This window comes from Procambarus clarkii, chromosome 11 (genome assembly GCF_040958095.1).
Source record: "Procambarus clarkii isolate CNS0578487 chromosome 11, FALCON_Pclarkii_2.0, whole genome shotgun sequence".
Classification (NCBI taxonomy): Eukaryota; Metazoa; Arthropoda; class Malacostraca; order Decapoda; family Cambaridae; genus Procambarus; species Procambarus clarkii.
In genome coordinates, this window is record NC_091160.1 from 38,157,143 (window position 1) to 38,184,746 (window position 27,604).

A 27,604-nucleotide genomic window follows, 5' to 3' on the forward strand; every position below is an offset into this window, starting at 1 on the left:
GATCGTCATCGCCCCTATATCAACAACAACAGTACTATCAAAACAGGAGGATGGGCTGATATAAACATAATTTGGATATTTATTTACATGTATAATTGGGTAATACTTAAAACTAAACAGAAAGTTAGTTTACATATAGGAGTTGTTAAAGATATTTAGCAAATCATTTACAATTTGAAAATGAAAACACAGCACACAAATGCGCCTGTGCACGTGCGCACTCAAATGATGCTCATGCAGCACTAGCCTGCTGAAGTGATTTGATGGAATATCTTTGCCCAAAGTAGTCACGAGCGCTGTCGGGTACTGCAGGTTTAAAGTCAAATGACTTTCCAAAACTTTTGTACAGTCTGTGGGTGAGTGGTTATAGTACTGGGCATGTCAAGGGGCATGGTGGCCCTATATATATATTTCACCTGTGGCCGGCTTCCTTCGTGACCCAGCAGAAAGATAAGTAATAATGATTAGTTATATTAATATAATAATTATAATAATAATTGTTGTAATTAATAATTATTGCTCCTCATGCTGGGTCATGAAGGTCTTATCCACGGGTGAAAGGGGGGCTGTGACGACCTCTGTCTGGAACACATAGATGTGGGGCTCGGACGTCTGTCTCCTGGGACTCGTGCAGCCCCAAGCTCTGCTTCAGGAGGTTGGTGTTGTTCTTGCCCTTGCTGGGGTGGTTCTTCTGCGACCCCGACCACGGCGGTCTCCGGGTTTGGAGTTGTTGTGGCTTCTTTAACCAACTTCTAGGTAAACTCTGGAGCCCCTAAGGCTCCATTGTTGCCTTCAACCTCGTGTTGACAGTTCTTGTGACTGCCCTGGAACTAATCGTATTGGCGTTTGCCTTTCCATTGGAGACTTTCGGTAATGGTCCCCAAGCCAATATGCAACTGAAAACTCCACACCCTAGAAAAATTCTCCAGAAGGGAGGACTTTTTCGTAGTCATGATGGTCGAGTGGTTAAGAAACCAAGAACGCAATGGTGCATAGTGCTCCTGGCTGTCTGGTCTCGAATCCTTCTGGGGGTGTGGAGTTTTCAGTTGCATATTGGCTTGGGGACCATTCAAGCTTGTTCGCATTTGTGTTGCTCACGTGGTCCCACAAAGTGAGGTGATTCGACGAAATATCTATGCCCAAGATTACCACCAAGTGCTGTCGGGTCGTTAGGGATATCGCCTCGGCTACTAATGACTTTTTGTACAGTCATGGTGGTCGAGTGGTTAAGGAACTAGGTACGCTATGGTGCATAGTACTTCTAGCTGTCTGGGTTCGAATCCTATCTGCTGTCCAACCGAAACTTTAGGCCTTCCCTGGCACGAAGGTGTTAGGTGATCCACATCCTAGTCAAATAAATTGCTAACCACCCATAGCTAGGGTCATAAACCCATGGAACCGCCTACCCGCAGAGACGTAAATGCCAAGATATTACATCATTTAAAAATCCAAATAGAAAAAATCCTCAGGAGCAACGGTGGGACCTTTGACAAGATGCCAGCTTCCTGTCCCCTTCGAGGTCACTAGCCCTCAGATATATTCAGGTAAACTACTAATGACTTCATTCCTGCCCGAAACACTATGTCTGCTAATGGCATTTGTAATGGCATCTGTTAATGACATATTCCTTTGTAAGAAGAACAATGTTATGTACTCTCACAAACACAATGTACCTTCTTGTATATAAACAAATGAATAAATAAGTATATAAATCAAATTCATCTCCCCAGAAAGCATGCAATGTGCATCACACTGCATATATTAATTTAAAAAAGTTCAAATTTAACACTCGCTGACCTCAGGACACGTGGCACCAGGACACTCACTGACCTCAGGACACGTGGCACCAGGACACTCACTGACCTCAGGACACGTGGCACCAGGACACTCACTGACCTCAGGACACGTGGCACCAGGACACTCACTGACCTCAGGACACTTGGCACCAGGACACTCACTGACCTCAGGACACTTGGCACCAGGACACTCACTGACCTCAGGACACTTGGCACCAGGACACTCACTGACCTCAGGACACTTGGCACCAGGCACTGTTGGGTAAACAGGCAGAACATAGTACACAGTTAAGGATTAACGCCCAGTAAATCTTCCCCGGCCAGGATACGATTCCACGACAAAGCGCTCGCAAAACGCCAAGCGAGTGTCTTACCACTTCACCATGGGGACTGCGTGATGAATTCATTATTAATACGTGACACTTGGACAATCCGGCCGTGACCGTCGTCACAGGAAATATGGCTACACAGACCGTTACATGACAAAAGTGGGATTGTCGTGAGAAGCTAATTGTTGTTGGTCTCGCTCACAGGCTTCACTTGTCATCTTCGACTCCTTTCCGGGGTCTACTGGCGAGTTTTTGTTGTATCTCTTAATCAATATGAAGAAAATTATTGTGTTGACGGACATGAGACAAGCATAGAAGAAGGCTTCGTGCGAGGCTCGGTGCTTGAAGGCCCCCGTGGCAGAGCTCAGGCTTGTTAGTCCTGCAAAGAGCCACAAGCCGACAGTAACTGTGAAGAGATTGGCTGCCTGCAGTGAAGACTTCATGGCCATCGGGGCCTGCGAGTAAGCAAAGTCCATGCCAGAGACTAAGAAGAGGATCTCGCCGATGGTGATGAGGCCGTACTGGGGAAGGAGCCACAACACGTGGACGTTTGCAGGGGCCGTCATGGGGAAGAGGAAGACGTCGGTGGTGGTGATGACGATGTCGTACACACCGTCCTGGTACACTGCAGCCTCTCCAACTTCCACCTCTTCCACCATCACCTTGTACTCCTGGGGACTGATGCGCTGGAACTCCGTCTTTCCCTCCAGGAGCTGGAAGTTGTGGAGGATGGTGTCGTACGTGAGCGTCACGTTGAGCTCGTTGTGCGCAGGCGCCAACACCCGCACCTGTCAGGGCGAACCAACACAACTGAACAACACCAGGAAATCAGGCCCTAAATTTTACAGATTATTTATTTCTAAGGCACCATCAAATAATATTAACAATACCAGTAATAATATCAGTAATGAGAAAATCACTCTAACAGAGCGGGGATCAACACAACATCTTGGTGAATGCCAGAGTATTTAAAACTGGAACTGAGATCAGAATGTTGTGGTCAAAATCAGATTTATAATTTGTATCAAGATAAATAACAACGGCACTTTCCTGCACCGTGGGAGATTACACCCTTTCCAATTTTAATCCCTCCCTTTCCACCCAAGAAGAAACTTAGAGATCAGCCCAAGCTTCGTCTTGAGGCAAAGCTCAACGCCTTAAGCCATATTGATGCTCTGTCCACAGAGCATTCTCTCTCTCTCTCAAATCATATACACTGATGGTTCCCTACACCGCACCACGGGTGCAGCTGGAAGTGCAGTTGTCCTGACAATGGACGATGGCTTATATTTTGAGTGGGGAGTCCGTATAAACCACTGGGCCTCTACCCTTCAGACCGAACTATTTGCCTTGCTTCTAGCAGTGAAATGCGTACAAGTCTCCAAATTTGATACATTAATTATAAGTGACTATTTATCATCCTTAATTGCATTAAACATTTTAAAACAGAACTGTAACGTGCTTGTGTCTGAAGCTAGATACTAATACAACAAAATTATTAATGATGGTAACAGAGTCCATTTCATGTGGACTCCATCTCACGTTTGCCTACGAATGCATGATAGAGCTGATGAGTTAGCCAAAGAATCTGCATTAAGAGAAGAAATTTAGTATAACCTTGAATTGTCAATAAGCAGAGAGCAATAGTACACCAAGAACTTCAACAAAATCTTGTAGATCTGTGGGAAAATGAAATCGACACCAATAATTCCATCTATCATCATACTATCATGCAAGAGGAGCCACACATCTATGGATTATCCATTAAAATCAGCAGACTTCTAGATGTTACTACTGCTTGGCTTAGACTCGGTTACAAGTATCTCTGGGAATTCTCATTATCTGGCGATGTAGACCTGACCAAATGTAAACTGTGTCAACAAAATTATTAGCACACCCTCCGTCACTATGTGATGGAGTGCAAAAAGATACGTGAATTCAGAGACAATTCTATGACAAATGTTCCAGAGATGTGTAAATATTTCATTCCAAATTATCTGCTGCCAGAAGTCTTGGTCAAATCTCCCCAGTTTGCTAACTGTAGGTAGTATCTAAGTGATTATATCCTATACACCGCTGTCCACTGGATAGGGGGCGGTGTGCAGGACAAATATATCAATTGTGACACTAGCTTCCTACATATGTCAGTTGCTTAATTTAGAAACTGTACTTATGGTCGATCTCGAGCCCATTGATAATGTGACGATGTGCGATGAATATTTTAACTAGCTCATCAAGATTGTAACTTGTTTATCTAAGTGAATTATGGGGTTCAGTCCCTGAGCCCATTATGTGCCTTTGTAACCCTTTCCACTACCACCCACAAATAGGTATGGGGTGCATAATAAATGAACTAACCTAACTGACAGACATGCGCCATACCCCTGAGCCATAACATACACAAAATATATTCCTGCAGACGCTACTGTGTCCTCTAAGGAGTCTGCTACTAAGGAAATTGTTGCCTCAAACAGTTTTTATGACGAGCCGCATGCACTCTGGAGTGAGGGTGAGCCGCATGCACTCTGGAGTGAGTGTGGAGTTCTCCACGAATTTTCTCCCTTCAAATTTGTGCGAGTGATTTTATCATTGATAAATCACGCTATTGTGATTGTCTTGTGACTATCAATAATAATAGTAACAAACCACTAAAAACGCTACTTAATAGATCTGCAATATAAGACTCTTCTCCATCAGTCAAAAGTATTCTAAAACTTACTTAATAAATTTATGAGGATGGAGAAAGTTGTAAAAATCTCATTTATGAAAATGTTTCAGTATTTGTAAAAGTAAAAATAAGTGCTAGAATATTGTCGTACTCTGAACTGTGTTGTGAAGCATTATACTCGCCCGTTGTTGTGTTTTATTAATGTCTTTTACAGTTGACTTGGCGTCATGGTGACACTTTATGAGACACTTTCCAGCTGCTAGTTACTTGAAATGATTAGTGCTGAATCTTTAGTAAAGTCTGCTGTCATTGTTAGCATTTAACTTTTTAAAGTTATGAAACTGAGAGGAAATGATTGGGTGCGGGGACTCACTTTGGTGTCGGCATCTTCGTCCTTGATGTACTGGAGTGTGGGAGGGAGAGCCAGCACGCCAGTGGAGGTTACAAGGAGTGTTGTCTCATGGGCACCCAGCACCCTCACTCTCACCTGCCTCATGTCTGGGGCGAGGCAGGAGGCTGTCACCTTGGCCTCCACCTCATCACCATGTGTGACAGTCAAGCCAGGCAGAACCACCTGGCCTCCGCTCTCCACACTCAGCTGACCGGTCTTGACGAAGGGCCCCTCCACCACCATCTGGCAAGGCAGTGCGTTGTAAACGTGGATTCTCGCCTGCTCTGGAGGAATGAAAGTCTGTTCCACGCTCATGTTCACCAGTGCGTAGACCAGGAAGGCGATGATGGTGAAGCACATCCCCGCGATCATCCGGGATGTGGTCTTGGTGAGGACGCCAACGCGGGCCAAGAAAGGGTAGCCCACAAAATCAAAGAGCGGAATTAGAGCTAAAACGAGCAGTGGGTTGGCAGTGTAAGACATTTCTGGCGGGATCCTATAGCTGCCCACCATACCGTCAAGACGTTTAGCCTGGAATATCATACCAGTGGAGGTGTGGTAGTAAAGAGTATTGAAGAGCGGGAAAGTGCAGAACAGCAGAAGGACACGCAAGGTCACCTTCACGTCCAGCAGCAACTGAGCATCAAATTTGTCCTGAGCACGGTCAAGCCAGTGCTGCACAGGCTCTCGGTCCTTATCCCAGGTCTTGGTGACCGCGTATGCAACGCAGCGAACTGCTCTTATCATCATTTTGTCTGGGAGCCCCTCCTTGTAGTGCGACCTTCCTGTAATATTACAAAAACATAACAACTAATAGAGGCAATGTTAGAGAATTAAAACACACAGATATCACATTAACGTGATGTATATCAAAGAGAAAATCCACTAGGGAAATGAGGTGGACGCGAACCTACGATCTTGGCGTTGTCAAGCCTCATACTCAACCACTAGACCATCGATGACTTGTAAAAGTCATACAACCGGATTTCTACTGAAATCACAGGAAGCATGAAGGCCCCTACTGAAGCCAGTCCAAGTTTTACGTATAATCCACAAGCACTCAGGTGGAAAGGAAGAGTGGTCCCTTCACCGTACGCCCCAACAACAACAACTTCAACACACCGTACGTAATAACTGTGGTGTTACGTACGACCCACAAGCACTTCTTGTGATTTCCTTGAAAATCAAGTTGTATGACTTTTACAAGTCAACGGTGGTCTAGTGGTAAATTATGAGGCTTGACAATGCTAAAGTCGTAAGTTCGTGTCCTCCTCATTACCCTAGTGGATTTATTCATTTTCTGAAAGAATTAATTCCACAGCTGACTAATGGTGTACACTGTGTGCACTACAGTAGGGAAATCAGCTTGTAAATGCAAGAGTACACACACTACGGTTGTACACAATATGGATGCAGAACCATACAGCACAGGAACGTTGTATACCATACAAATTGAATAGATCGAATAATAATGACCCGAAATGGTTGACAAAAAAGCTGAAGAACGTTATAGGTAGAAAGAGAGCTTGGTACAAAAGGATTTGTACCAGTTTAACAAGAATTCGTACAATTGGTTAGAAATGTTAAAAAAAGAGATAAGGAGGGCAAAAAGAAACTATGAAGTTCGCATTGCAGGGCTAGCAAAGACAAATCCTAAAGGATTTTATTCAATTATATTTAACAAAGATTAGGGAAAGAATAGGTCCATTATAAACTGAGACAGGTTAGATAACTGATAATGATGAAGAGATGAGTAGTACATACAGAAATCACAATAGTGTGATGCATCAAATGAACAAATCCACAAGGGCCGTGACGAGGATTCGAACCTACGTCCGAGAGCATCCCAGACGCTGCCTTAATCGACTGAGCTACGACATGGTAAAAGAATTGCAACCAGAAGTTCTACTGAACTTACTTAGATCCTGCAGCCTCTCCGAGACACAAACCAGGGTTTTACACAATTTCCCCCATGCACCCGAGCTATGTCAATAGGCCGTTCTACCTCTCCGCCCTTACTTAATTACACACAGATCTCACAATAGCGTGATGCATCAAATGAATCCAAGATCCTTGCAGGATCCAAGTAAGTTTAGTAGAACTTCTGGTGTGGTCTTGACCACAGCTTGTGGTCAATGAGAACGCCAAGGAATTTGACATCTACTATGTTACAAATTTGGGTATTGTTTATCCTGAGATTTATTTGATTTGAGGATTTATTGCTAAACAAAATATAGAAAGTTTTGTCAATGTTAAGGGTGAGTTTGTTAGCAATTAGGAGGTTAGCAGTGTTGGGAGGCATTTGGAAGGTCATTAATGTAGATGAGAGAGAAGAGAGGGCCAAGTATGCAGCTCTGAGGAAAACCAATGTTGATGGGTAGGGTGAGAGAAATTGAATTATTTACACGAATTATTAAAACGTTTTATTAAGTCACCAAATTTGTATTAAAATAGTCCATGGTGCCATCTTGAAAATACATAAACCAATAATAAAAATTGTTTAAATATTATTATCCTAGAGGACTGACCAGCAGCGAAGATGACGGTGGAGACAACCATGAGGCCGGCCATTATAATGTAGGAGAGGAAGTAGCAGTCATCACCGAAGCACTGGACAGAGTCTCGTATTTGAGCTGTTATGAATAGCCCGACGAAGGTGCCAGCGTTAACCATCCAGTAGAAGGCGTTAAAGAACCTGTAGCAGAAATATAAAGTTAAGAGAATGCTAAGATGACAACTTACCAGTTTTCTGGTTTATGTGCAAAAAACGAATTAATAACTCCATCTAACCTCTCCTCTGATGAACCTCTCCCACTTTAACATACCTCTTCTGTTGCTCCCGTTGTTCTGGGACTTTAAACTGGTCGGCCCCGAGGGAGGTGTATGCAGCTTTCATGAGCCCTGTGCAGACACCCATCACCAGCATGCCCAAGATTGCTGTAAATTTGGCGGCGCTGAAGGAGGCCATGATGGGGGTGACCGAAGAGAGGGTAAAGATGGCGGCGCCCACTGTGCACCCGCAGCACATCAGGAACACCGTGCGAGCCTGTATGAGGAAGGTGGCAGAGGTTAAGAGGTGTTGAAGAGGCACGGGGAACATGACAGCGTGAGGTAGCTCGAGCGAGAGTGAAGTTCAGCTTGGAAGATATATACAGTGTGACGATAATCTCTTTCAAGAGAGATTGAGCCTGCTCTTCCCTACATAATTACGTCAAAATACAAGATACTATATACAAGATACGTTCACCAAGTATCGCCAAACGTTTTGCCCAGAGAGCAAATCGTACCCAGCACACCTGGCCACCGCCGTAACCCGACGAAGGTGCCAGCGTTAACCATCCAGTAGAAGGCGTTAAAGAACCTGTAGCAGAAATATAAAGTTAAGAGAATGCTAAGATGACAACTTACCAGTTTTCTGGTTTATGTGCAAAAAACGAATTAATAACTCCATCTAACCTCTCCTCTGATGAACCTCTCCCACTTTAACATACCTCTTCTGTTGCTCCCGTTGTTCTGGGACTTTAAACTGGTCGGCCCCGAGGGAGGTGTATGCAGCTTTCATGAGCCCTGTGCAGACACCCATCACCAGCATGCCCAAGATTGCTGTAAATTTGGCGGCGCTGAAGGAGGCCATGATGGGGGTGACCGAAGAGAGGGTAAAGATGGCGGCGCCCACTGTGCACCCGCAGCACATCAGGAACACCGTGCGAGCCTGTATGAGGAAGGTGGCAGAGGTTAAGAGGTGTTGAAGAGGCACGGGGAACATGACAGCGTGAGGTAGCTCGAGCGAGAGTGAAGTTCAGCTTGGAAGATATATACAGTGTGACGATAATCTCTTTCAAGAGAGATTGAGCCTGCTCTTCCCTACATAATTACGTCAAAATACAAGATACTATATACAAGATACGTTCACCAAGTATCGCCAAACGTTTTGCCCAGAGAGCAAATCGTACCCAGCACACCTGGCCACCGCCGTAACCAGCTAACTGCTCATCCTCTGCCTGCCTGTTGCTGATTGGCTGGTGTCTCGTCGCCCCAGCCCTCCGCCACCACCACAAGTCGACGTCTGGGCTGCAGTGCGCCAGTCTCGTCAGAATATCTCAGTGCTCCATGCAGTTGACATCTCTCGCTGGTAGACTAAGCCTTGGCTTTCGTGTACTAAGGGAGGTGGCAGCTTGAAGCCAGTATTCCAGCACTCATATTTTATTTTGCTATCACTGTAATTTACTTGTCTTAGCGTAACTTTTCATTTGCCAGTGATTATTCATGTTATTTTGTTTGTTGACTTGTCCTACATATTTTTATGAGATTACCTTTATTCATGTCTTATTTTCTAGAGTAATTAAAATTTCATTGTTTATATACTTGTGTTTTGTGTGTCTTCCCATTACCTTACCACAGACGAAAGGACCAACTTTTCTCTTTTTTTTTTTGTCATGTGACGAGGCCCTGCCCCTAGCTTTTGAAACAGCCGAACACCAACGCTTTACCGTCACAACAGATAATAGGACCTACAGTGATCCATAACTCGGTTATCTGATAGAGTCAGACAGCTTAAAGGCTCTACGTTTTATCATGATAGGACAGCAGCAGGCTCGATCTCTTCCTACTCTCCGACGGCCTTAATTCCCTTAATTGCTGCTCACATCGCCAGCTGGCAAGTACTTGTAAGTATACAGAGTACTGTATATAAGGCCACCAAGAGTACTCAGAGCAATTCGGGCATATTCATGCTCATCCAAAAGAGATAACCTCTTTGTTATATGTTATTTATATATACAGTGGAATATTCAATAACTAATGATTACGTTGTTATGTTATCAGTCCAACGAGAGGTTTTTGGACATTACCTGACACATGCAAATTTTACTTAGAAAACGGAACAGGTATTGATATAAATATATGTAAATTGTGTCGCGTCTTAAGGGTTTCCACTCACCCATTATGTTGTACAGTGCCCATTAACTCGTGTCTATAGACACACATGACTAAAAGCGCTTCCTCAACAAATAGGTTTGATGTGTCAAATTGGAAAGATTTGTTATATTCAGGAGACATACAAGGATGTAAACACATAAATTGTCGAGAACGAAGCCAACTGTACTATCTAGTCCCCTTGTGAAGTCAATATAATGGTAATAATAAAAATAATAATTTATTTTACAAGAAAGTACAATGAGTTGGTGAGATTACATAAGATTGGTATTTTTACATTCATTCAAAGCCACTAACACGCATTGTGTTTCAGACAGATCCTTAATGTAACATATCAGGTAAGATGAGAGGGGGCATTGTAGCAAGGCTTTATATGAATAAATACCTACAACATAAGTTGACAGAGGTGATTACACTGGTAAGGATATATGTCTGAAGTACTAATATTGGGGAAGTGGGTAGTACAAGATACAGTGTGAGTTTGAAGCACAAGGTAGGAAACTATGAGGATGAAATTAGGTACTTTTTATTTTACTTTTGAACAGGGCATGGGTTGGAATTTTGTTTTAATTCATCAGGGAGTGAGTTCTAAAAACTGGGCTCTTTTATTTACATGGAGTGTTTGCACAGATTTAGTCTGACTCTGGGGATATCAAAGAGATATATATTTTCTGGTGTGGTGCTCATGCTAGTTCATCTATCAAGGAAAAGTTTCACATCATGATTAGTATTTTGGAACAAGGTTTTGTACATATAAATAGTCCATGAGAATGTATGGAGTGTGTGTTTAGCATGTTAAGGGATTTAAATATAGGGGCTGAGTGTCTGAAGACAGAGTTTGTTATAGTTCTAGTAGCAGAGTTTTGCTGAGTGACGATAGGTTTGAGGTAATTTCTAGTGGTTGATTTCCATGCACAGATACCATGTTATATAGGAATAAATTAGTGCTTAGTATAATGATTGGGGAACAGAGTGGGGGAACATAATATATGTTGTTAGACAGTATATCGACTGTTTTTGAGACTTTTTTGGCTGTGTTATATGTGGGTGCTGAGTTCAGTCTCTTGTCTATTTATAAGCCAAGGAACCTGCCCTCATTTTTATTTGTAATGTTAATATAATATAGATGAACAAGGTGTCTTGACCGAGGTGAGGATAGCTTGAGGCACTTCACTTCTTTAATTATTTTAATATCTCCAGAAAACTATTTCAGTTTCCCTCAATTACCATCACATTAATCTTTGTGTTCTTTCTGACGACCGTCCCCTCCTACCCTGCTTTCTTTTTCTGGTGTACAGGGTCTGGTTGCTTCTTTCTGGTGTACAGGGTCTGGTTGCTTCTTTCTGGTGTACAGGGTCTGGTTGCTTCTTTCTGGTGTACAGGGTCTGGTTGCTTCTTTCTTTAACCGGTAGGGCAAAAGACAGCACCTTGGACAACGTTAGGTTAGGCTCAGTCACTCATGAGTTATTTTTAGGACTGGCATTGGAAGGATTGGCATCGCAAGGTTAGGTAGTAGTAGGCATCCATCAATCTTAAGAAATTGTGGCGTTGCGCTCTGGTTGTCGGTCTGGAGTGGCCTCTCCAGGGCGCAAAGCCAGGGTAGGTTGATACGAGGGAGAAAAAGTCACCTATGCAGCAGGTCCCCCCTCTCCTCGGCACCGAAAGTCTCCAATGGAAAGGCAAACGCCAATACGATTGATTCCAGCGCCGTCGCAGGAACTGTCAGAACGAGGTTGAAGGCAACAACGAACTGCTCCAGGAGCTCAAGCTCCGGAGTTTAAGATAAGGTAGGCCTGGGTAAACATACGAGGCTATACACCCACTCCTTCACTACACATGAGCTTCCCCTTGGCTACGACTGGCCGGGGATTACTAAGTGGACTCAGCACCTTCTTTACTGTTGTCGACGATCACGTGGTTCCCCAGATTTCAAGTTTGAGTTCCTCCCTGGCTCCCAATTTCGTGTGTTTTGAGAGCCTCCCGCAGCCAACATTGCGGCAAAACCTCTTGCAGCCACCACACTCTTCCTGGAGGTCCTCTGCGGCCATGCCAGATTTGGTTGAACTATCAACTTCGTCAGTATACACGCCGACCATGCAAACAGCTTCGTATTGATATGTAAGATGTAATTCACGACCTTCTGCCTTAGATTAAAGACCAAACACGTACACTTGTTTGTCTTGCTCGCCTTTCTAGAAATAATTCTGAGCGCGCTCCCTGATGTCGTCATTCCTTACCTTACCTGATGTATACCTTGATAATCCCGGCTGTTTTATTTTGACAGTTACCACAACTGCTCTCACAACCATGGCTGGCAATGTTGACTGGTATGCAGGTCCTGGTAACCCAGGTCCTGGTAACCCAGGTCCTGGTAACCCAGGTCCTGGTAACCCAGATCCTGGTAACCCAGATCCTGGTAACCCAGATCTTGGTAACCCAGATCCTGGTAACCCAGATCCTGGTAACCCAGATCTTGGTAACCTAAATCCTGGTAACCTAAATCCTGGTAACCCAGATCCTGGTAACCAAGGTTCTGGTAACTGAGATCCTGGTAACCCAGGTCCTGGTAACCCAGGTCCTGGTAACCCAGGTCCTGGTAACCTAAATCCTGGTAACCCAGATCCTGGTAATCCAGATCCTGGTAACCTAAATCCTGGTAACCTAAATCCTGGTAACCCAGATCCTGGTAACCAAGGTTCTGGTAACTGAGATCCTGGTAACCCAGGTCCTGGTAACCCAGGTCCTGGTAACCCAGATCTTGGTAACCCAGATCCTGGTAACCCAGATCCTGGTAACCCAGATCTTGGTAACCCAGATCCTGGTAACCCAGATCCTGGTAACCCAGATCCTGGTAACCCAGATCTTGGTAACCCAGATCCTGGTAACCCAGATCCTGGTAACCCAGATCTTGGTAACCCAGATCCTGGTAACCCAGATCTTGGTAACCCAGATCATGGTAACCCAGATCCTGGTAACCCAGATCTTGGTAACCCAGATCATGGTAACCCAGATCCTGGTAACCCAGATCTTGGTAACCCAGATCATGGTAACCCAGATCTTGGTAACCCAGATCATGGTAACCCAGATCCTGGTAACCCAGATCATGGTAACCCAGATCTTGGTAACCCAGATCATGGTAACCCAGATCCTGGTAACCCAGATCCTAGTAACCCAGATCCTGGTAACCCAGATCATGGTAACCCAGATCATGGTAACCCAGATCCTGGTAACCCAGATCTTGGTAACCCAGATCCTGGTAACCCAGATCTTGGTAACCCAGATCATGGTAACCCAGATCCTGGTAACCCAGATCCTGGTAACCCAGATCTTGGTAACCCAGATCATGGTAACCCAGATCCTGGTAACCCAGATCCTGGTAACCCAGATCATGGTAACCCAGATCATGGTAACCCAGATCCTGGTAACCCAGATCCTAGTAACCCAGATCCTGGTAACCCAGATCATGGTAACCCAGATCATGGTAACCCAGATCTTGGTAACCCAGATCCTAGTAACCCAGATCTTGGTAACCCAGATCATGGTAACCCAGATCCTGGTAACAAAGATCCTGGTAACCCAGATCCTGGTAACTCAGATCATGGTAACCCAGATCATGGTAACCCAGATCTTGGTAACCCAGATCCTAGTAACCCAGATCCTGGTAACCCAGATCATGGTAACCCAGATCCTGGTAACCCAGATCCTGGTAACCCAGATCCTGGTAACCCAGATCCTGGTAACCCAGATCATGGTAACCCAGATCCTGGTAACCCAGGTCCTGGTAACCCAGGTCCTGGTAACCCAGTTCCTGGTAATCCAGATCCTGGTAACCTAAATCCTGGTAACCCAGATCCTGGTAACCCAGATCCTGGTAACCCAGATCTTGGTAACCCAGATCATGGTAACCCAGATCCTGGTAACCCAGATCATGGTAACCCAGATCTTGGTAACCCAGATCATGGTAACCCAGATCCTGGTAACCCAGATCCTAGTAACCCAGATCCTGGTAACCCAGATCATGGTAACCCAGATCATGGTAACCCAGATCCTGGTAACCCAGATCCTAGTAACCCAGATCCTGGTAACCCAGATCATGGTAACCCAGATCATGGTAACCCAGATCTTGGTAACCCAGATCCTAGTAACCCAGATCTTGGTAACCCAGATCATGGTAACCCAGATCCTGGTAACAAAGATCCTGGTAACCCAGATCCTGGTAACTCAGATCATGGTAACCCAGATCATGGTAACCCAGATCCTAGTAACCCAGATCCTGGTAACCCAGATCCTGGTAACCCAGATCCTGGTAACCCAGATCCTGGTAACCCAGATCCTGGTAACCCAGATCCTGGTAACCCAGATCATGGTAACCCAGATCATGGTAACCCAGATCTTGGTAACCCAGATCCTAGTAACCCAGATCCTGGTAACCCAGATCATGGTAACCCAGATCCTGGTAACCCAGATCCTTGTAACCCAGATCCTGGTAACCCAGATCCTGGTAACCCAGATCCTGGTAACCCAGATCCTGGTAACCCAGATCCTGGTAACCCAGGCCCTGGTAACCCAGGTCCTGGTAACCCAGATCCTGGTAACCCAGATCATGGTAACCCAGATCTTGGTAACCCAGATCATGGTAACCCAGATCCTGGTAACCCAGATCCTAGTAACCCAGATCCTGGTAACCCAGATCATGGTAACCCAGATCATGGTAACCCAGATCCTGGTAACCCAGATCTTGGTAACCCAGATCCTGGTAACCCAGATCTTGGTAACCCAGATCATGGTAACCCAGATCCTGGTAACCCAGATCCTGGTAACCCAGATCTTGGTAACCCAGATCATGGTAACCCAGATCCTGGTAACCCAGATCCTGGTAACCCAGATCATGGTAACCCAGATCATGGTAACCCAGATCCTGGTAACCCAGATCCTAGTAACCCAGATCCTGGTAACCCAGATCATGGTAACCCAGATCATGGTAACCCAGATCTTGGTAACCCAGATCCTAGTAACCCAGATCTTGGTAACCCAGATCATGGTAACCCAGATCCTGGTAACAAAGATCCTGGTAACCCAGATCCTGGTAACTCAGATCATGGTAACCCAGATCATGGTAACCCAGATCTTGGTAACCCAGATCCTAGTAACCCAGATCCTGGTAACCCAGATCATGGTAACCCAGATCCTGGTAACCCAGATCCTGGTAACCCAGATCCTGGTAACCCAGATCCTGGTAACCCAGATCATGGTAACCCAGATCCTGGTAACCCAGGTCCTGGTAACCCAGGTCCTGGTAACCCAGATCCTGGTAATCCAGATCCTGGTAACCTAAATCCTGGTAACCCAGATCCTGGTAACCCAGATCCTGGTAACCCAGATCTTGGTAACCCAGATCATGGTAACCCAGATCCTGGTAACCCAGATCATGGTAACCCAGATCTTGGTAACCCAGATCATGGTAACCCAGATCCTGGTAACCCAGATCCTAGTAACCCAGATCCTGGTAACCCAGATCATGGTAACCCAGATCATGGTAACCCAGATCCTGGCAACCCAGATCCTAGTAACCCAGATCCTGGTAACCCAGATCATGGTAACCCAGATCATGGTAACCCAGATCTTGGTAACCCAGATCCTAGTAACCCAGATCTTGGTAACCCAGATCATGGTAACCCAGATCCTGGTAACAAAGATCCTGGTAACCCAGATCCTGGTAACTCAGATCATGGTAACCCAGATCATGGTAACCCAGATCCTAGTAACCCAGATCCTGGTAACCCAGATCCTGGTAACCCAGATCCTGGTAACCCAGATCCTGGTAACCCAGATCCTGGTAACCCAGATCCTGGTAACCCAGATCATGGTAACCCAGATCATGGTAACCCAGATCTTGGTAACCCAGATCCTAGTAACCCAGATCCTGGTAACCCAGATCATGGTAACCCAGATCCTGGTAACCCAGATCCTTGTAACCCAGATCCTGGTAACCCAGATCCTGGTAACCCAGATCCTGGTAACCCAGATCCTGGTAACCCAGGCCCTGGTAACCCAGGTCCTGGTAACCCAGATCCTGGTAACCCAGATCCTGGTAACCCAGGTCCTGGTAACCCAGATCCTGGTAACCCAGATCCTGGTAACCCAGGCCCTGGTAACCCAGGTCCTGGTAACCCAGGTCCTGGTAACCCAGATCCTGGTAACCCAGATCCTGGTAACCCAGATCCTGGTAACCCAGGTCCTGGTAACCCAGGTCCTGGTAACCCAGATCCTGGTAACCCAGATCCTGGTAACCCAGATCCTGGTAACCCAGATCCTGGTAACCCAGATCCTGGTAACACAGATCCTGGTAACCCAGGTCCTGGTAACCCAGGTCCTGGTAACCCAGATCCTGGTAACCCAGATCCTGGTAACCCAGATCCTGGTAACCCAGATCCTGGTAACCCAGATCCTGGTAACCCAGATCCTGGTAACCCAGATCCTGGTAACCCAGGCCCTGGTAACCCAGGTCCTGGTAACCCAGATCCTGGTAACCCAGATCCTGGTAACCCAGGTCCTGGTAACCCAGATCCTGGTAACCCAGATCCTGGTAACCCAGGCCCTGGTAACCCAGGTCCTGGTAACCCAGGTTCTGGTAACCCAGATCCTGGTAACCCAGATCCTGGTAACCCAGATCCTGGTAACCCAGGTCCTGGTAACCCAGATCCTGGTAACCCAGATCCTGGTAACCCAGATCCTGGTAACCCAGGTCCTGGTAACCCAGGTCCTGGTAACCCAGATCCTGGTAACCCAGATCCTGGTAACCCAGATCCTGGTAACCCAGATCCTGGTAACCCAGATCCTGGTAACACAGATCCTGGTAACCCAGGTCCTGGTAACCCAGGTCCTGGTAACCCAGATCCTGGTAACCCAGATCCTGGTAACCCAGATCCTGGTAACCCAGGCCCTGGTAACCCAGGTCCTGGTAACTCAGATCCTGGTAACCCAGGTCCTGGTAACCCAGGTCCTGGTAACCCAGATCCTGGTAACCCAGATCCTGGTAACCCAGGTCCTGGTAACCCAGATCCTGGTAACCCAGGTCCTGGTAACCCAGATCCTGGTAACCCAGATCCTGGTAACCCAGGTCCTGGTAACCCAGGCCCTGGTAACCCAGGTCCTGATAACCCAGGTCCTGATACTCCTGCTCATGTACCCCTCCACAAACACACTCACAGAAACCTCCTTCCATATAATAATAATAATAATAATAATAATAATAATAATAATAATAATAATAATAATAATAATAATAATAATAAAAACCTCCTTCCATCGCAGTAGGACCAATTTCCCTCTCCCATCAATTGCAACCCACCAACCACTAATTGCCACCCATTAATCATCAACTACCACCTATACCGCCTCCCACACTTCTCCTTGGAACTCAGCCACTGCTTTCTACCACCTTCGCCTTCCCAGCTCCAAGCCCCACAATTTCCACCCCACCAAACCCCCTACTCAACCTCAAATGCACCACAGACATCCACCCCCCCTGTTCCCTTCCACATTCCAAATGTACCCTCCCCTCTTCCCTACCTACGAACTCGACCTAACCTGACCTAAACCCCATACTTAGACTGGAAACTAACTGCCCAGAGGACAGGACAACAATGAATACTCTGAAGATCTGGTAGACCAATGTTGATGAACTGTCAAATAAAGCAGATGAACTCAAAGAAAGGAATGAAAACACAAACTCTGATGGAGACCAAGCTAACTGTTATGATTAGTACTGCAATGCAACATTCCCAAGGAAACACTAAATAATGAGAAATTGAAATTGAATTGAAATAGAAATAAGTTTATTGAGGTAAAAAACACATAAAGGGATGAGGTAACTCAAGCTATTCTCACCCCGTTCAGTACATCGTGTTAATACATACATAGACACACATCACAAACAATAAACATATTACCGAACATTCTGAGAGATAAACATATACATTTCCTCCTTTACTCAAATAGTATGGTATCAGACGTACACACAAATACTTTTATGACCTAGGTATACTGTATAGGCAATTTGCAAGAGACATGCAGATAATTCAACAAAAGATTATAGTCTTGGTTCAAAATTCTTATATCTCTCAAGAATATCATCAACCTTTCCGTTGTGACACATCCAGGCTATTTGTTCAGGAACAGTCCTTATCTCAGTGTTTCTATATACATTAATCAACGGGCAATCAAGAACATAATGGGCAAGGGTGTGAGACCTTAACATACCACATAGTTTACAATTCGTGTCATTATCATGAACACCTATCCCATATTCCCAGTAATATTTGTACCCAAGCCTGAGCCGCATGTACACAGAGTCACTCCAAGCATTTCTCCTTTTACCATAAGTGAAATGGGTGTTTTGACTCACACACATGTAGTGTTGCATGGTTTGACTACTCTCATACATTATATCTCTCCTCTCCACTTCTGCCTGTGCCTGAATATTTCTGATTTTGCTTCTTATTTGTCTCATTGTGAATTCATATTCGATGTCAACTTGTGGTTTTGATGTGGCACGTTTGGCCAAGTCATCCGCTACCTTGTTGAGCACTATTCCAAGATGAGATGGAATCCACATGAATTTCACACTATGACCTTTCAACTGTATCTCAGTTATCCTTTTCTTACAATCCTCAACTATGGACATGAAGACTGGGTTTCGACTGTTTAAGGACTCCAGTGCTCCTCGGCTATCGACAAATACAAAAACATCTTTGTCGTCATGACGTACTTCCTCAAAACACGCCAGAATAGCCTGCAGTTCAGCTTGTGTGGATGATATATAATTACTAAGCCGGAGTTCAATTTTCCTGTCCACAGTCCCAAACTCAGTATATTCCCTTATGAGGCCACCACACCCTGCCCTGCCATCCTCCGCCACCGACCCGTCGCAATATACATGTAAACTGTTGCCTCTTGGTAACCGAGATATCATGCTTCCATACAAACACCGTAATTGTCCCGGTTCATGATGAATCATTTTCACCTTGAGGGGTACAATTTCGACGTCTATTTTCTGTACTTTCCAGGGAGCAGACCTATTACACTGGTGAGAGGGTTTACAGCAGTCAAGTACATCGTATTCCCTGAGGTCATGAGCTAATCCCCTCGTGTAGCGTGTCTCCCTCAGTTTCCTGGAAGTGTGTACGTCACTCAAGCAGGTCTGAACGCTCTCAAACAGCTTATCCCCTCCTTTTCTCCGCATGAAACGAATAGATACTCTAGTGTTAATGTCACGGACTCTATCATACACACTGTAAATTTAATTCCATTCTCATTATTTCAATCATTGCATTTCTTTGACATCCAAGAATAATTGTCATAACCTCGTTCTGTATCAGCTTAATTTTTTTAATTCTGCCTTGGCCTGTGTAAGACAAAACTGGTGATGCGTAGTCTATCAGGGACCGAATAATGAGAAGGGAAAGACTTCAGAGAGAAGGCAGGTATTGCACTGTTGGTAAAAAGAAACTGGATATATGAAGGGGTTTGTTTGTAGGTGTCAAACAACTACAAGGACTGCATCATGCTAATAATTTCACTGGATATTGAGAAAGTGGTTGTTGCTGTAATCTACAACCCTTCAAAGAACAACAGAAGACTGAGGTAAGAATACCAAGGGATGGTAGCCCATAGACTGAATGTAAAGCTTATATATAGTAACAGGAGACTTCAGACATGGCCAAACTGACTGAGAAACAATGGGCCCAAAAGTAGGAGATGAGACAACGAGCAAAGCTTGTAGAAGTGGAAAAGTTAAACTTCCTGGTGCAATATGTTTAGCAGTCCCCGTGGCATTGTGGTAAGACGCTCACCTGGTGTTTCTCTAGCGCTTTGTCCTGGGTTCGTATCCTAGCCGGGGAGGAGTAACTAGGCGCAAATCCTTAACTGTAGCCTTTGTTTAACCCAACAGTAAAACGGGTACCTTGTTGTTAAACGATTTGGCGGGTTTTATTCCGGGGAACATATGTTTGCTGATGATACTACCCTCATCAATTTAGACCCCAACCCACATACACTAAATAATGTTGTGAATAATGAATGAAAAAAGTTCACTTATGGATGTCTACTAACACTAAACATAGAAAAGACCTACTACATCTTATTTGGAAGCAAATCATCGAATGCAATTCAGCTTCAGATAGACAACATTAACATCAGTAATAAAAATGATGGCAAGTTTCTTGGCCTATTCCTAGACAAGAGACTCAACTTCAGTACCCACATACAACACATAACTAAGAAAGTCTCTAAAACAGTTGGTATACTCTCTAAAATCAGATATTATGTTCCTAACTCTGCTCTCCTTTTACTATATTATGCACTAATCTATCCCTATCTTAATTATGGTATCTGTGCATGGGGGTCTATCACTGCAAACCACTTTAAGCCCATCATCACCCAGCAAAAATCTGCTATCAGAATAATAACAAATTCTGCTTTCAGACAACACTCAGCTCCCTTAATTAAATCCTTTAACATGCTAAATATTAACTCCCTCCACACATTCTCTTGTGTCAACTACATTTACAAAACCCTGTTCCTAAATGCAAACCATGCTCTGAAACTCTCCCTGCACAGATGTAATAGGACCCATTATCACCACACCAGAAATAAATATCTCTTTGATATCTCCAGGGTCAAACTTAATCTGTGTAAACACTCTATGCAAATAAAGGGACCCAGTCTATGGAACTCACTCCCTAGCAAATTGAAAAGCTGTCAAACTTTTGCCTCATTCAAAAACAAAACCAAAGAGTCCCTAATTTCACCTTCATAGTTTCCTATGCTGAGCTTTAATTTGCTCAGTATCTAGTGTTACCCAATCTCCCAATCTTTATGTACTTAATCCAAACAACTTTATCATTGTGCTCATTGCTGTCTTCTTTTGTGTGCTAGCTATAAGCTGTACTGTGCATATTAATTTTTGTTAAACTACCATTCAAGCTGTCAATGCAATCAATCTGAGCTACCTGTGTGCTTTAATATACCTACAAATTTCTCTCATCTTCCATTTTTTTCTTGCTCTGTACCTGTTATCATTTTTATAAATTTTGCTAGTATTTGCCTACTTATAATTTTCTTAAATTAAAGACCTGCCCGAAACGCTGCTCGTACTAGTGGCTTTACAAGAATGTAATTACTATGTTATGTATCCTCACAATCTCAATGTACCTTCTTGTATATATATAAATAAATAAATAAATAAATAAATAAATAAATAAATAAATAAATAAATAAATAAATAAATAAATAAATAAGTAAATAAATAAATTAAGGACTTGCCCGAAACGCTACGCGTCCTAGTGGCTGTACAAGAATGAAAGAACACTTGTATATATAAAAAAATAAATAAATAATTAAGAAAGTAAACAAGAAGGGGTGGTGACAAATATCAGGGGTTGGGGGGTTTTAGAAACTGGTTATTGAACCAAACTGATACTTGCTTACCGACGAACAGAAACCCCCAACCATTCCCTGATAAAAATATGACCGACCAAGCCAACCACACTTCTGCTGCCGTCAGTCGACCAGCAATGAGCACTGGAGTGCTTGCAATTAGTTGGGAGATCACCCTGTAATTGTCTTTTTTTCGGAGAGGGGATCAGCGTCTCCTTTATTCAAGGGCGCGGCTCCAAACTGGCCTAGTTGTCATGAGTACACACCCACACGAGCCGCCGTGACTCCCACACTTTCCATATTATTGGATAATCTATTGAGTTCCCTTCATGGTGTTAATGACCTTTGCCCACCAATTTGCAATCGTGTCTCTCTCCCTCTCTCTTACTATCCAGGAAGCCTCACCCAGACAAAGGCAAAAATCAGCTGTTAACATACAAACATTTAATGCATGAGAACACACACAACAAAAAATATATAATATAGATAATATTACAGTGCAGCACCCTAGGCTGCTACCAACCGATAGCACTCCAATATCACGTCAGACCTACACAAAATAAAACTTATTAGGCTGCTGCTTAATCTTCAGCTCACAATCTACTGCCCCCTCACTGCTTGGGGCTGAAATACCTGGTACACAAAATATCTCCAACAAGAAAAATAAATCAATCTCTCACCTTACACTGCCCCTTTCATGCCAAAATGCAATCAAGCACTCCCTCGAACATCTCAATGTGTCCATATGATTCTCTGTTCTATTTCTCGAGGCCCACTACTGAGAACATCTATCTGGGTCCTCAAAATCAGGTAGGTACTCCTGCAGATCTTCCAATATCTGCTGCAAATGAAGTTCATATGCCGCTTCTCTCTCCAGCATGTCCACTTGTCAACTTATCATCTCTAACTTCTTATATCAGCTCACTATCTTAATAAAAATACTAACCTATGCACATAAACATTTACGATCGCTGGGCATACGATCAAGCACTAATAAACACTGTAGGATAATCTAATGGGACCTTACTGTATAAAGTGACGACGCGACGACCTCGCCCACTGGCGCCCCAAGATAGCGCTACTCTTGGTCGTCCAAGAAAATCCTTTAGTCCCTCGCAGCTTCCTTCAGTTCTGACTTGAGCACACAAAGTCGCCTGGCAGGCTCCACACAGAAATACCTGCTCAATTTCCTCCACTCAAGGATATAAAACATTAGAGTCCGCACAGGCACGACCACCCCACTAAGCTTCAGGTCGCCTCTAATATCTTTACTAGCACTGAGAACTGATGCACGGCGTCCCTCACACTTGATAACAAGTAGCCTCCAGTCAACTACCAAACAGGGAACTGTATTCTTCCTTCTTCCCAGGAGATTTTTTTATTTATATATACTAGAGTTCTTACACTCTTGTACAGCCACTAGTACGTGTAGCGATTCGGGCAAGTCCTTAATCCTATGTTCCCCTGGAAATTGACCCCCGCGAAGAATCTTTTTTATAACCAAGTACCCATTTTACTGTTGAGTTCAACAGAGGCTACAGTTAAGGATTTGCGCCCAGTAAATCCTCCCCGGCCAGGATACGAACCCAGGACAAAGCGCTCGCAGAACGCCAGGCGAGCGTCTTACCACTACTCCACGGAGACTGCAGACTTCACTTCGTACATCTGATCGTGACGACTGTGGTAACTCAAGTGATGCGTTACGACATCAGTCGGTGTCACGTCACGTCACAAAATGTCGACATCTTATTCCATCTAACTTTTACAAGATGCTCATCCTTTGACTGTCTTCTTTAAAGTCACTGACGTTTACTTAATAAATTTCCTTCCTCTGCTATCTTAATCTCTGGTCAAGTGTGCAGAATAACTCTCACCTGGTAGACTCACTTCACTAGGCTGCCTGGGGTCAACACAAACCAGCTAGATTAGACCTGGTCTGCACACAGAATGAGATGCTATTGAAAACATTGGCCATAAGAGGCCAATGACCCCCCCTGTGTTTTAGTCTTTGAATACATAAGATCAGATAATTCCTGGAGAGAGGATAGAATGAGGAGACCTCAAAGGAAAATCAACACGACATGATGGACTACGTAACGAACAAACTCGAAGAAGCTGAAGAAAGATTCATACCACCACTAAGGGTTAAAGGAAGCACGACGAACATTACCCGATGGTTAAAGTGGCAGTGTTTGGGAAGTAAAGAAAAGGTAAGGTAATTACCAGGAGAAAGTGATAAGACAATATAACCTATATAGCACTTGGAAGGGGTCAGGATAAGGACTTGAGATGAGACGGGGGAAGGGAATGGCGCCCAACCATTTGACGGTTGTGGATTGAACGCCGACCTGCATGAAGTGAGATCGTCACTCTACCTTCCAGCCCAAGTGGTTGAGCTGGAAGTTGAGAAAAGAAGCAAAAGAACATGCAAGAAATAAAGAGAACACAGAACAGAAGGAAATCACAATATTTACAAAGTGTCCAGATATGAGTACACAGAAACTAGTGAGAGGCAGAGAAACATTACAAGACTACCAGTGAATACAGTGCTAAGTCCCGACCAAAACCTGTTTTATAGCAACATCAGGAGGAAGATGACTGCGAATAACCAAGTAATCAGACTTGTAAAATGGGAGAGAGGAAACATCATAAGGAGGTAATAATAAGAATGATGAGGAACTTAACAAAAGTTCTAAGAAGTATTCAAGCTGGAATCTAATTTTGCCACTAGAGCTAAGAGTTCAAACCGAATGGAGACTTATACAGGGAAGCCTCACTGATATGATAATGACACCAGAGGAAGTAAGGACGCAATTACAGGAACTGGACGTGACGAAAGCTGTAAGATCAGACAAAATATTGCCATTGACTCTAAAAGAGGCAGCTGAAGCAATTGTGCAGTCCCCCTTGTTATAATATTTAATTCCTCTTCAAAAACACGAGAGCTTCCTGATTGCTGGAAGATGGCTAATGTGGTACCACTCTGCATTCTATGCTATAGCGGCTGAAACCGTTATACGGTAGAACAGTATCATTACACAGACCGAGCTATTGGGTATTTATCTAGCCACTGAATACCTTAAGCTCAATGGTGGTGGAGTGATATTCTGTGACTCTAAAAGTGCTCTGCAGTCCTTAAATAACCCATCACAATATACGTCGGAAGTAGCTTGTAATATTAAATGGAATGTAATTTTTGCCAATGATAATAACTCTTGTATAAAATTTGTGTGGATCCCATCCCATGTTGGAGTTGGAAAACATGACTTTGTAGATCAATTGGCCAATGAGGCTTGCAGGAAAGAAAACATTGATTATGACTTTGGACTATCTAATGCAGTTATTAGAAACATACAAATTAAAGAAATTAATTCAGATTTAGAAGAACTAAGAAATGCCCAGAGACCTGAAAGCTGCAGTATTAAAAGTTATGACAAGTTTTGTAATAATAGGTATTTGTATGGTCAGCACAGTAACCGGACCAGGCAATGTGATGTAGTCATTGCGCGAATTCGCCTTGGCTATAGACACATCTGGCAGGTTAGTGAGGCTGAGCCACTACCAGAATATTCAGATTGTAAACTCTGTGATAAACTTTTAATGCATTCACTAGAACACTATATTGATGAATGTGAAACCGTAAAGGACTTTAGACCTCCTGGCCTCTTGTACCACCAACTGTGTAACTATTTTATTGACTCAGGTGTTCTGGACGACATCCTAACAATTTACCCAAAATTTGCTTGTCCATTTTAAAGAATGAAGAACAATTTTTATTTATATTACTTCTAAGCTGTATCACTTATGAACCCATCTCTGCCCTTGTGTGGCAGTGCACAATAGAAAGTTGTTTTCACGTATCCATACATTAAAACATTGATTGTAACAATGATATATATGTGCTTCAGCCTACAGTTTAGACCTATTGTCTTATGTATGACCCTCTGTCCTGCGTGACAGTGAATACTAGCATTATCCTCACTTTAATAAGACCTATCAAAATCCTCAGATTAGGCAAAATTGTAATTAATTTTGTCAATAAAGATGTTAATAATAATAATTAACGCGTATCCTCAGCCAGTTACTAGAGAGACAGATCTGAGGCAGGCTAATCGAACATTTCAAACAGACAAATTTTGTCTCAAAACACCAGCACCGATTTTGTAAAGCAAAATCCTGCTTGACAAACTTGCTGCAGTTCTGCAATAAGACAGAAATGAAATAAGAGAGAGAAGGATGGGTAGACTGTATATTCTTTGACTATCAGAAAACATTTGATAATGTCCTAAACAAGAGACGCGTTCATATAAATATGCAAAACGCAAAATGATGCAAAACTAATGAGAAGAGTCGTTAAGGCACACGAAGGGACACAGGTGGAAACCTAGTAACCAATTGAGCCACACAACATTTGAAAGAATTTTTTCAGTGTTTAGTAAATGGAATGCACTAGGCAGTACTGTGGTGGAGGAATACTCCACACACATTTTCAAAAACAGATATGATAACAGCCCAATAGGCTCAGGAACCTTTACATCAGATTACATCAGGTTGAGAGGCGGACCAAAGTGCCAAAGCCCAACCCACGCAAGTACAGTTAGGTGAGTATATACACACACACACCCGACCCACCTTGCCCAGATAGACATCGGCCACGACGGCGCCGGCAATGGGGGCGAGGTTGACTAGGCCTTCCATGATGGCCGTAACCGTCGTGGCCGAGGAGGAGGTGAAGCCCAACATCCGCTGCATGTAGAACACAGCACCACCGAAGAGCCCGTAGTAGACGAGGCGCTCGAGCAGGTACGACACCAGGATGACTATGGCCCCTCGAGGGTAGGCCATCATGACTGCCCAGCCAGACCTACTTCTTCAGTACGTCATGACGCCTCTCTCTCTTCACCTGTTTTAGTATAAACGCAATTAAAAAAAACATAATGAAGGATACCTAGATTTTTGTTTTATTTTAGTCATTGTGAGAGAAGCCTATGCTATACTTGCAAATTTTAAAATAACTTTTAAATACGTGGATGAAAGGGGATACTTAAAAATTATTCACGAGATTCGTGAAACCGACATCGGAGTACTTGTATGGTTGTCATATAAAAAAAGCACATACACAAAATATAAAAGGTACAAAGACAAGCGTCCAAATGGCTTCCAGACCTAAAGCACACAAGAGCTATGAGCTTGAGGTGTAAAACAGGCACAAGCCATGAAAGAGAAGGTAAGGAGATATAATCACCACATAAAACCCCTGACAAGAATTGAAAAATTTGCCAAATTGGAATTATTATAAGAGGCCACAGCCTAAAGCTTAGAAAGGAATAGTGTCGAAAAGGTATGCAAAAGTTCTGCTTTGCGAACAGTTGTAGAAGGTTGAAACAATTTAAGGGATGTCAGTAGATGCCAAAATTATCAGCGGGTTCAGTCATATGACAAAGATGAAGGGGAAGACGGGACACCACGAGCGTTGCTCACATCCTGCAACTACACTTAGATAATTATAGACTCACACACACACATAATGTAACTGCAGGTACCTCTTGATCTTGGTAGCATAATACACATTTTATCACCACCATAAAAGATGGCTTATTTAGTAAAATTCATTTTTTCTAGTTATGAGTAGTCATTATGAATTTATGATATTGTCAGCATTCCTTATTTTTTATCAACCTTTTCTAGACATTTAATTACTTGGGCAGACGAGAGGATATACACAGAACATGAAGTAAACCTTGATGAATAATATGGTAACGTTGTTTGTAGGCAACGTCACCCCTTCTAACGTAACCCCACAACCATTCCTGGAACTGTCTACCTACACAACCTCAAGCTCATATGCAAAAATATCAACATGATAACACCGACCTCTGCACATTCAGAGATGACATGTTGCTGTATAAAATACGAACAGTAATGGTGAGCTTACCAGAGTGAACAACTGTGGTGGGGAGGAGCTGCGGTGCCCACCGTGTTCAGGTCCACACTGACCCCAGTAGCATCAGTAACAGCCAGCTGCCCAACAGTTGTGGTGGGGAGG

General features: G+C 43.8%; 1 protein-coding gene across 2 annotated transcripts; it reads right to left on the minus strand.

Moving 5' to 3' along the window:
* Window positions 1-67: 67 nt before the first annotated feature.
* On the minus strand, window positions 68-27,604 carry LOC138363444 (peptide transporter family 1-like). 2 transcript variants are annotated; one of them, XM_069322631.1, is made up of 6 exons: window positions 27,494-27,604; window positions 26,191-26,461; window positions 8,676-8,896; window positions 7,713-7,879; window positions 5,167-5,969; window positions 68-2,913 (listed from the first exon to the last, which is right to left on the minus strand). In XM_069322631.1, the coding sequence occupies exons 2-6, from the start codon at window positions 26,404-26,406 to the stop codon at window positions 2,272-2,274; spliced, it is 2,049 nt and encodes a 682-aa protein (XP_069178732.1). In that variant the 5' UTR covers window positions 26,407-26,461; window positions 27,494-27,604; the 3' UTR covers window positions 68-2,271. The 2 variants fall into 2 exon arrangements, with proteins under 2 accessions (XP_069178732.1, XP_069178731.1); XM_069322630.1 differs by lacking the exons at window positions 8,676-8,896; window positions 26,191-26,461; window positions 27,494-27,604 and adding an exon at window positions 8,010-8,405.

Coding starts and splice junctions, on each gene's coding strand:
- LOC138363444 (XM_069322631.1), bottom strand. CDS start 26,406: ATGATGGCCTACCCTCGAGGGGCCATAGTCATCCTGGTGTCGTACCTG. Junction 8,897..26,190: donor CCGATGTCTATCTGGGCAAG/GTGGGTCGGGTG, acceptor TTCCTCATACAG/GCTCGCACGGTGTTCCTGAT. Junction 5,970..7,712: donor CACCGTCATCTTCGCTGCTG/GTCAGTCCTCTA, acceptor GTAATATTACAG/GAAGGTCGCACTACAAGGAG.